This window comes from Archocentrus centrarchus, chromosome 20, assembly GCF_007364275.1.
Source record: "Archocentrus centrarchus isolate MPI-CPG fArcCen1 chromosome 20, fArcCen1, whole genome shotgun sequence".
In the NCBI taxonomy this organism is placed as follows: domain Eukaryota; kingdom Metazoa; phylum Chordata; class Actinopteri; order Cichliformes; family Cichlidae; genus Archocentrus; species Archocentrus centrarchus.
The window spans coordinates 25,756,046-25,767,825 of NC_044365.1; the positions used below are offsets into that span (position 1 = coordinate 25,756,046).

The 11,780-nt window shown below is 38.5% G+C and overlaps 1 protein-coding gene across 1 annotated transcript; it reads left to right on the forward strand.

Annotated features, from left to right (window-relative positions):
- Positions 1-1,011, forward strand: LOC115799428 (cystatin-B-like). The gene is made up of 3 exons (XM_030756589.1): positions 1-160; positions 250-351; positions 780-1,011. The coding sequence occupies exons 1-3, from the start codon at positions 17-19 to the stop codon at positions 906-908; spliced, it is 375 nt and encodes a 124-aa protein (XP_030612449.1). The 5' UTR covers positions 1-16; the 3' UTR covers positions 909-1,011.
- Positions 1,012-11,780: the final 10,769 nt, after the last annotated feature.

Sequence of the window (11,780 nt, forward strand, 5' to 3'; positions counted from 1 at the left end):
ATTCACTGACTCATAAATGTCCCATAAAAACAGGCGCAGTGTGCATCTTCTTTACTTTTTGGTTCTGTTTCACGAGATTAAACCTGTCAAAATGCCGATGTGCGGAGGGCTAACCGAGCTGAAGCAGGCTGACGAAAAGGTTCAGTTGATCTGTGATCAAGTGAGTACAAAAAAAAAAGAGCTATTACAGGTTATTTCATTAAAGCGGGGCCTGTGTTTCATGTTGATGTTGCTGTCATTGTTACTCAGATGAAACCTCACGCAGAGCAGAAAACTGGGAGGAACTTTGGCGTTTTCACTGCGGAGAGCTACAAAACACAACTCGTAGCTGGAACCAACTACTTCATTAAGGTAATGTTTAGCAGTGAGCACGAAGCTAAAAGCTCCGAAAGCTCCAAAAACTATTTTTGGTTTTCTAGCCTTAATTGTTAATGTCATTCATGCTTCCAGTTCGCATTTCCACCCTAATTGTGCTTAAATGTGTCCAAATTTTAAGTCTGCCAAAGATAATGCAAATATGTGTGTACACTTAATACTCCTAGTAGTAACTGACACAGCAAGCAATTCCAGTACTTCCAGTTGCTGCTGGGGTAATTCCCAAGCCAGCAGGTATGTCAGCCTGTAACACATTTGCACAGCACACAGCAAACCTGAAGAAGTGAAGGCCTAGAGACTGCATTTCTACATGTTAGCATGTTGTATGACACCACAGCGTGACGTTATCATGTAAGTCTAGGTGCACTTTAAACACCTTTAACTTTGCTTGTACTTCTTTGCAGGTCCGTGTGGGAGGAGCTGAATGTCTTCACCTCCGTGTTTATGAGAAACTCCCGTGTTACGGAGGAGAGCTCGAGCTGACTAGTCTGCAGCACTCCAAGAGTCACAATGATGATATTGAGTACTTCTAATGGGAGGATGAACCAAAGCATCAGTGCCTACAGCCTGAAGTCTTATTGAACCTGCTTTTTTTTAATTTTTATTATTATTAAATAAAAAACATGATTATGTGCAGTTCCCTTTGGTTTCATGTAACAACATACTGTGTATATTGTAACGTTGTAAACACACTTCCACAGTCGGCGATGTTCACAACAAAGGTCGTCTTTATTAGCAGAAAAACGGCTGCTGTAGGCCACAGCCACGCCAACCACAACTACAACAACGGAACAGCAACACACACACAGGCAAGCTCTCGGTCTTTTCTCCCTCTCCATGCTGCCTTCACGAACCTCCCGAACAGTCCGAAATCCCACAACATCAACACGCTCTCTAACTAAGAGAATCGCTACAATATGTACTGTAGATGGTAGAAGTAAGTCAAAGTGGAACAGTTTTATACAAGATGCATAAATAAACAAAACAGATTCTTTTATGGTTTGTTTTGTGATATGGTTGCAACCTTATGCTTGGACATTATTTCTTCATCTGCCATATAGAGGGACAGACAATGGCAGAATCAATAAAGACAAACATATGTCTCTTTCCTAATGTAAGATTATAGATTATTAAAATTTAATTACATTCTTCCTGATGAGCTGTTGATGGATGTATTTGAGACTGGATACCTACAAGACTCTGCTTTCAAAAAGCTCTGTTTTTATTGTAATATCTGTACTGATTTTTCCTTAGTCTTGCTGCTGACATGCCCACCGTGCAATAATTAAAAGACTAAAACTCAACATTTTCAGATAAAAACTGAAACAAGAATATCCACTCAGGAAGCTAACAAACCAAACCCAACCTGCTAATTAGAAAATACAAATAACGGGTGTGTTCAAACTCGCAGAAGTATATTTTGCATTCTTGTAGAAATTGTAAGGTCTTTGTGGCACTAAACATGTCAGGCTGAACACAAATTATTTGCATGCTTCAGCCATGTTCCTCCACATACCTTTTTTGATGTAGTGGACCTTATATAGCATCTTGTGCAGAGGTACCTTTCATCTAGCATTGCTTCCTTTTTGAATGCTTACCTGAAAGGGGCCTAATACAACGTAGTTCACTCTGCTCTGACTCGTGTATGGTATTCTGGGGTGTGGTCCCATGCTACATTCCAAAGCATAGTTAGTGAGACTTGGATTTGGCTTTAAGATTCCCAAACCTTTTGCAGTTATGTGTGTTTTCAGTGACTAAAAGTACAAGAAATGATGACAATAGTTAAAACTGAACATCCCATATAACAGTGTGTAAGAAAAATATGACTTACACAATCTTCTGAATCACACCAAACAGACCAAAAACCTACAAGCCACATGCTGCATTTAAGCATGGATGAGACTGTTGAGTAAACCTCAAACCACACTGCCTAATGCTGACTTGATAAAAAAAAAAAGATGGTCACTAGGTTGTCAGCAGTATTTTGTTAGGTGCCCATCATTAGTCAGTCTGTGTGTGTTTCATCTTGTGACTGGCAGTCCCCTTTGTTAATCACATGCAGTATGATTTTTGTTCCCATTAAGAGTCAAGTTACAGATATATCACCATGGTGTCTGCAGTGTAAACATACAAACATGCAGCAGATTAAAATGTCACCATGTTAAAATCATCCAGTGTCTCTACTTACAAGCAAAAAACTGAATAAATTCTGTTTTAACTCAGAGCAATCAGGTTTCAAATTTTAAGTCAGAACAAAGCCAAACTATTTGTTTATCCATTCATACACCCACCAACCCACCCATCCTCCCATCCTCTGCTTATCCAGTTTAAGTTCCCAAGTGTTTTGGCCTACAGACAGTACCAGGCTGGCTGATTTATGACTTCCTTCTAGTCCTTATACAAAACTATGAAAAAAATGCATCTTGTTATTTTTTGGCTGAACAAATGTCCAACTCTTCTTTTAATTCCATTTGAATTATGAATGTTTGTTTTTAACCAGAAATTAGATTAGCGTTTGACAGTAAAATCACAACATCTTTGTATTCCATATCAAAACCTGTTAAAGGCCTACTGAAGTATCACACAAGTTCAATTCAATTCAGTTCAGTTTTATTTGTATAGCATCAAATCAGTCGCCTCAAGGTGCTTTTTATTGTAGGTAAAGACCATCCAATAATACAGAGAAAACCAACAGTCAAAACAACCCCCTATGAGCAAGCATTTGGTGACAGTGGGAAGGAAAAATTCCCTTTTAACAGCAGAACCAGACTCAGGGAGGGGCAGTCATCTGTTACGACCGGTTGGGGCTGAGGGGAGAGAGACAGGACAAAAGACATGCTGAGGAAGAGAGCCAGAGGTGAGTGAATGAAAAGAAACAGTGCATCATGGGAACCCCCCCAGTAGCCTAGGTCTATAGCAGCATAACTAAGGGAGGGTTCAATGGTCCCCGGATCCAGCCCTAACTATAAGCTTTATCATAAAGGAAAGTTTTAAGCCTAATCTTAAAAATAGAGAGGGTGTCTGTCTCCTGAATCCAAGCTGGGAGCTGGTTCCACAGAAGAGGGGCCTGAAACCTGAAGGCTGCCTCCCATTCTACTCTGAAGTATCCTAGGAAGCACAGGTAAGCCAGCAGTCTGACAGCGAAGTGCTCTATTGGGGTGATGTGGTACTACAAGGTCTTTGAGATAAGATGGGGCCTGATCATTCAAGACCTTAAATAAAATTATTCCTCAACAATACATGTGCTTAGCCTGCATTTCCCTTCTGACAAACAAGAAACACAGGAGGTCAGAAGGTTCTTCTAGGTCAGATATGTTGAAATACTGTGATCAATTACAAGTCATCTCGTCCTCCATGTCAATGCAATGCAATGAGATAATCACTTGGAGTAGGTCAGCAGAGCTGCATCATCTGAAGCTTATTGCAACAACCAATTTTGCTGTTTTTCTTTAAAAGAAAAAAAAATATATGACCCATAATTATTTATCTGTAGATGCTTTACCATTTAGTACGTCTGTGTGCCCCTCTCTGCTTCTGTCAGGTACTGAAAGAAATAGTGGACAGTTAATATGTTTATTGTGTTTACCACATTTTATCATTTGAACTGCAAACTAAGCAAAAGATAATTTTAAAAAAGTGGACTTTAGACTTCAGTTACCTTGATGTGCTCACAGCATACACTGTATACACTAAAAGGTGGGATTAATGTTTTTGATATGTTTCACTATTTAAATTACACACTTGGCAATTTGAGAATAAGCTAGTGACTAAATCTTTAGTAGAAACATGTTTGTATATACAAAACATGTAGTTTTGTAGTTAACCTTTCACAGTAAAAAGGAATTGGTTAATGTTTTCTGTGGTTAGTAACGCAGAAGGGAGGGATATGGAAGGGATACACTATATTGTATGGCATCCATATGAAAATAATTGTTTTCTGTATTGTTTACAATCATAGTGGATACTTACAATTTGTGCTTTTCAGTGAAAAAAAATGGGAGATGAAAGCATTCTTGTTTTAGAGCATACTGACTGACTGACATTTGATGGCTGCTAAAACTCAAACCTGAATCAACAGCCTGTGAAGTCTTAGATTACACATAATCATTGTTAAAACTATAATCAATGTGAACTTAAAGTTTGAAGAAAAAACAAAGAAAAAATGTTTCTAACATTCACTTTGTAACAACATAAAATATCTGGAGATTGTTGTGCATATCTGAGCACAGCCTGGCAAAACTGCAGTGATACTTCCTAACAAATTTAATTCCAGAAAAAAAAAAAGGAAAGAAAATGAAAGTCTTTCTGGGAATGAGATGTTTCAGAATTCAGTTTTTCAGATTCAAAGATTTTGTCAATAAATCAGTCAATCAGAGCTTCTTATCTTTCACAGATATTTTAACATGTAAACAAGCACCTGGAGCCAAGCTAACTAAATTTAAATATTTGGATTGAGTCATGGATAATTAGCAAAACCAAGATTTCTCATTAATGAATCACAAACATGATACAGGGAAGCTGTAATGGTGCAAAAATAATTACAACAGTATGTAACTGTACTGCATCTCAAAAGGGAAAAAAAAAAACATCAGCACCAGCAGCAGACAAAGCAGAAGAGTCCAGAACCTCCTTCAACATGACCACCTCCTCCAGCTCTTCCTGGGGGGACATGGAGGTATTCCCAAGCCAGCCAAGACATGCAATCTCTCGTGTGTCCTGGGTCTGCACTAGGGCCTCATTCTGAACATATCTAGTCAGTCCCTGATGCAAGAAGCAGGCCATTAAAATGCTTCTTTTCTTCGCATTTTTTGTATTTTAAAAAACACAGAAGTACTACTACAAATATTAAAATGATTTCATGAACCACAAAACAATGGATAAAAACAGAATGTTTTTCATTATGTTTTATGGAAAACATACTCTCCCTTCCTTGGAAGTATCAAAGAGCTGCCCCCTCACACCCCTTTGTACACTTGGACATAAGCCGAAAAGGCAGCATAAAAGGTCAAATCGCTTTTAGTAGAAATGTTTCCCAGTTAGAAAATGATAACTTTTTAAGCTTCTGACACACTAACAGCTAGCACAAAACAGTCTAATTTCCCCCATTTTCTTGGTTCAATTATCTGAAGGGGTTTATATAAAAATTAACTCTCTCCCATTGCATTTTTTTTTTCTTGTCACATAATTTGCAGACCTGGCAAATTGACTTTGTTCAGGTCTGTTCGGTGCACTCAGTTCTGGTACACCTAAAATAACTAAAATGGAATTTGAAAACAATTTCCAGTCAGAGGAAGAAAAATCACAACATTCTTCTTGTCAGTAAGAAAAAGTGTTTATGGACTGACTCTCTTGAGACATCCCATTAGAGATCAGTGAAGATCCTCAGTATTCAACAACCCAAGCGATGAAACAGTACAATTATCCATTGCTGTTGGAGGTGGCAGGTACCTTCATCTGCTGGTCTAGCAAAAACTTTCACGTGAAGGAGGAAAAGCTGTCATACAAGCACAATCACGGGAAAGATGATCCTCTTGAACTTTCCTAGTGATTGAAGCGATTGATCAGTACCTCCAGGCTGCTGCCTCTTAGAAAAATGTGCTATTGTGTTATCCTGAAAGAAAGAAATACAATAATATTCCTTGAAAATGCGATGGTATAGGCATGAATTGCATAAATCTGCAATTACTGAGATATGCAATCACCAGCCACTTCATTAGTTACACTTTACTAGTACTGATTTGAACACACTTTTGCCTTCATTTTTCATGGCATAGATTCAACAAGGTGCTGAGGCCCTTGTTCTGCTCACAACACTTTTCCTAAAGCTCCACAAGAATGAAAACCATGTCAATTGTGCAACTTTTTTCTCTGCAGCCACACTGACATTCTGGTGGATTTTCCTTGGTAATGCATGAGGAAAATTTGTTGAGGAGGATCCTTGCTAATGCTAGATGAAAGATTTTACCTGCGATGGAAAGTAAGGTGAACCTCCACGGTAATTTGAACAGTCCTACCTTTCGCCTTTGTTCTTGTACAACCCGACTGCATCACGAAGGTCATGAGGAAGTTCACCTCAATAAATACCGTTCACACCTGAGGCTGCAGCCATTTCACAGCAGAAAAAAAATCTGCTTTATTTATGCACCTTGACTAAGATGGTTCCATTTTTTCCTTTCTTCCATCATCTACACTACATATAGAGTATACTGTTACACATAAGCAAAGGAAATGACATACAAGCAGATTATTAATGAATTACAATGCAGTAATGACTGCAGCCTGTAGGCACAGATGCTTTGACTGGTTTATTCTCCTATTAGAAGTGCTCAATACAGTCATTATGACCCTTGGAGTGCTGCACATCAGTCAGGTCGAGCTCTCCTCTGTAACACAGGAGTTTCTGGCACATGTCACAAACTTAGCAGTTCATATATTAAAACTGTGATGCTTTCTAATGACTGAAAAACGCAAGAGATTTACAAAGTGAAAATGCTTAATAGATCTTATAAACATGCATTTCTGTTGTCACCGTGCTGTCCTGTCAAATTGTTGGGTGCATATTTTGTGTTTAAAGTTGATTATGTCAGGGAAAGTTGGCTTGATTATAACACATGTGCACAGAATGTTAAAAATGGTTAAATACAAGTCAGATTCATTGGATATGAAATTACATACATCTGATTACATGAAAGAAGACTCACTAAAAGTGCATATGTGTGTGCGTGTGTTGCAGATGTCGATGATTTAATGATCTGTTCTCCTAAGCAGGCCCGTGAGACGGATACAAAAGCGCTGTTGAAACACCTCACTGAGAACGGTCACAAGGTAGGTCTGTACAAGTTACAATGGGCTTCGGAGAAACTCGCATATTTGGGACATGTGACCATGTCAGACAGTAAGTCCTGCTCACCAAAAAGGACTGTAGGAATTCAATCCATTCCAAAATCATGAACAAAGAAACAAATGATGAATTTTCATGACATGACATATTGCTCTGAGTGGATACCCCACTATGCTGTGTGAGAGGCTCAACTGTGAGCAGTGATAATGGATCACAGTGGACTGATGACACAGACAAAGCTTTCACTGACTTAAAACTGACACTGCAGACTGCACAAACTCTAGGATTACCAAATCCTGGCAAACCATTCATCCAGACAATGGATAAAAAGGGTGAATACATGGCCTCTCTTTTATTGCAGGAACACAGGATGACAAAGATAAGTGGCATATTTCTCATTCTACCTGGATTCAGGAGCAACAGGCCTCCTTTTTATCCTCCAAGCAGTAGGTAAGCAAGAATGTGAAACCAGACCACAGTATTAACATCAAAACCACACTAACTGCATCTGCTAACACAGATTTACAGGCTATCAAGAGCAAGGCTCCCCCCCAGAGTAGAAACAGCTGTGGAAACAGAAGGGCTAACATAACAAGTGAGGTCTCCTATGGTCCCAGTGACAAACCATGTCTCCTCAAACATTTTGTTTTTTAATTTTCCTTATTATATATAATCAGATAAGTTTTCCCTCCTAGCAAACAAAAAGCAGGTGCAGCGGCTGAACACTTACTGCAAGAAATCATCCCAAGGTGGGAAATTCCAGGTAAGATCAGCAGGGATGATGGAGCAGCTTTTATCAGATGCAGATTTTTTAAGGAATTTGGAGAAATAAACCCAGGTTCAGTGAATCATTTGATACAGTGAATTTCATTTATTTTCCTTCATTCTGATGGGATACTCACAACGATGTCAGCCTTTCGCTATGGATCTCCTAATTAACAGCATCTAATCAGTCTATTTGGATCACTTGTGAATACCAAGTGTGTCGATAATCTCCGCCCTAATAACCGTTTTCAGAGTGAAATGAGTAACTGAAAGATATAAAAGGAAAGCTGCATTAGAAAACTAACAGAAGCAGGAGTCCAGTTTTAGGGAATCGGTTCCTTTTTTTTGTCCTAGTTTTTTGTCTTTAGTTACTGCATCAGAGGACTTCTTCATTACTTTGTTCTGAGTCTTTCTCTGTTTCTTTGTTGAATGCAGCTTGTTTTACCTGCAGTCCATATTAGACATATAGACATATTGCTCCATTCATTTACACGTAAATGCTCTGTACACAAGCTAGACCATGTTTCAGTCGAGCCAGTAAGTGAAAATGTGCTCAGAGGCAGATTAAACAAAGGACTATGAAATGAAAAAGTGTGAAAAGGAAAAAAGAGTACAAGTCTATGTTAGTTTTGCAGCCACCGCAAGCCCAAGTAGCAGCTTCAGTGCTTCTTGGCAAGTGTTTAAACATTGTTGCTTCAAGCCTATGTCTGTTCTTGACCACAGAGGCGGAGCATCATTCAATCCTGTGTGCTGCCACACTTGGCAGCATTTCAAGGATGACCGACTCCATTTTCTCTGCAGCAAGACAACTTTTTAACACTTGTCCTGATGCTTCTGTACCATCTCCTATAATCAATAACCTTACATTATAATTGCAATACACAACATCTTGCATCAGTTCAGTCAGATGCAAATTTTCCAGCAGGATTAGGAATATCAGATGAGAATGTCTCATTTTAATTTTGGACATAGTTTCAGATTTTGGATGGAAAGTGACAGTGCATTTACTTCTGTCACCTGCTGTAATCAGTAACCACACACTGTAACTGTAATGTACACAAAGAGTCAAAAGTTTAACATGAATTTTAAAAGGATTTTTTTTTTTTGAATACATTGAAATCAATTTTATGTTAATGTCAATTTAAGGACAAATAATTAATAGTAACATTCATCATGAATCATGGAATAATGGAATATCTACATGTGTACAGAGGCCCATTTTCAGAAAGAATTTCTCCTTCTGTTTCAGTGGTACAATGTGTTACCTAATAGACCAAAGCTATTGTGCTGATTAGAGAAATAAATTCGTTCTGTTTCCTCATTCTCATCTGATTAGACCAAATTTACAGTTTTCTCTAAAACGAGTGGCAAACCCAGTTTTACCAAATCTTCAGCTTTTTATCATTTTCACACATGAAATAATTCTTCTAATAAGAATTCTCCAACAAGTTTTTAGATGAAAATTATTTGACTTCAATCCATTTTGAGACCAACTGAACCCACAAAATTGAAGCTCCAGACCCCAAACTGTTAAAATTTAATGCTTCTTTTGCTCTGCTAATGTAATTACTGAAAAGATTTCATTTTAATGGTAGATTAGCCTTATGACAGAAGTGTGTTACGTTCTTTCATACTGCCCTCTTCTGTTTTTACTTCATACACCGTTTGCTCTGCACAGTCTTTCTGCTGTTTTTTTTATCTCCTCATCCTGCACCTTCATGTGCCCTCTGTATCCAGTTCCAGGTTTTGGTGGCTACTTGGATTAGAGCGAAGGCTTATTTTGGATAATTTTTCACCTGCGGGTATATGTGGACTTCAGCAATCAGTCTTTGTCTCTCTTCCAGTCATTTGGGATTCTTTAAATTTTGTTTCCTTTATCCTTTGATTTACTTATAAAGCACAGGAACACCCATCCACACACTATGCACACACATTATTGATGAACTGATGACATATTTAACTTTTTTGCTTTTTTTTCCTAAATTCAAGTGGAAGGACAAGATATGGAGACCACACACAACTTACATGAAAAGTAAGTTGTGTGTGGTCTCCATATTTTGTCCTTCCACTTGAGCCAGGGTTGACATATGGATGGTGGATGCATGTGACAACACTCACACATAATTAGGGGCACATGCTGGACTTAATCATCTGTAAGTCTTAATATGTCAGGCAGAGGTGCCTCACACTGATCATTGTTCTTTGAAGTAACCATCTCCACGCACAGGCCAGTCAATTATATTTTCAGAAATGAAAGAAAGTCTCTAATATGCCAAAAATATTGTGTTAATATGAAAAAACTTCATATGTCAGTAGCCAGTGAACTTCTGTCTTCTGAGCCATGCAGTGAGTGTAGCTAGATGCATCAATCAGACCCTCTGCAAATATAGTCAGCACTTGTCCTCTGTCAGGTTGTCTCCAGACTTACTTGATTAGCAAGATGAATAGCAACAGGTGTGAAGGTGTCACAGTGAGTCTGTTCCCTTTTCTTTGACAACGACTTTCCCATAGCTTGACTTTAAAATATTCCTGCTGGTTTACAAAGCACTGAATGGTTCAGACCCATGAACTACTACTGTTAGTGTCATTAAAGATTCTAATGTGACTGGAAAATATTTTTTTCTTATGATAAAGTGCTGGTTGTTGAAAATGTGCCTCTCTGCATCTATAGTGCACAAAAAAAAATCCATTAAAAATATCATTTCAATACAATGTTATGTACAACATTTCTGATTAAGTTCATGTTTTTTATGAAAATACATGTAAACTAAATATGGCTGAGATGGTATTAATGGTTAAGTTATGGGGTCATAATTTCTGCAAAGAGACATTGCTGCTCAGTTTTTCAGAACCACAAAGCAGCTTCCATTTATCTCCAGAATGCTGAAGAGAAGGCAGACATTTCCTTAGCAGAGGAAAAACAAAGACAGAATCAGAATCTAAATATTCTATTGTGTATTATGTGCGTGTGTGATGGCCACACCTTTGTGTTTCAGTGGGCGTGTAGTCCTGGGTTTGGGCTCTCCTGCCAAGCACACCTGGAGCTGATGAGCACACCTGTGTGCCCATCAGCTCATTTGGCTGCTACTTAAACAGAGGAGCGACCTTCAGTTGATTGTTACGCTGCCCACGTCAGTGACTTCGGCTCTTTATTGTATCTGTTTGAGCCGCTTTTGGCAAAAACATCCGTGTGTCTTACCTGTGCAGATTTCTCTGGCATCCCCAGAGAGAGTGTGATGTTTGTTTTAGGTGAACTGTTTTGTGGACTTGGACACTTGCCTGTGTGAGAGAGATAATTGCTGATGTGTATGGGCTTGCTCTTTTGTAGATTTGGATTTTGTCATCAGGAGACTCACATTGTGCAATTGTTGATTAGCCTGATTGTAAATAAACCTTTTGAACTTTTAGTCACGAGTCCTGCAATTGAGTCCACCTGCTAGCTGAGCCATGACACACAGAAAATGTAAACTCTATATAAAAATAAATCAACATCCAAAGTGCTGTGTTAAGTTGAAATTAAATATTATAAAGTTAAATCAATACTATGCACAATATAGATATTACAAGTGAAAATACTCCAGGTGTCCTGAAGAGGAGTTATGAAATTTGATGGTCAGAGATAGCAGTGATTTCCTGTGGCGTTTTGTGGTGAATCTTGGCTGAGTGAGTCTTTTATGAACATGCTCCTGTGGCTGTCCAGCATGAGATGGAGAGGCTGTGAAGGATTTCTCCAGTGCTGGACTGGAAAAGTAGGTGTGGAAATAGATGAAGTTGAATGTGAGTTTCATATGTGAGTTTG

Bases quoted from the DNA above. Each gene is read 5' to 3' on its own strand.
- LOC115799428 (XM_030756589.1), top strand. From the start codon at position 17: ATGTCCCATAAAAACAGGCGCAGTGTGCATCTTCTTTACTTTTTGGTT. The intron at 161-249 runs GTGAGTACAAAA...ATTGTTACTCAG, and splicing joins TTCAGTTGATCTGTGATCAA to ATGAAACCTCACGCAGAGCA. The intron at 352-779 runs GTAATGTTTAGC...ACTTCTTTGCAG, and splicing joins GAACCAACTACTTCATTAAG to GTCCGTGTGGGAGGAGCTGA.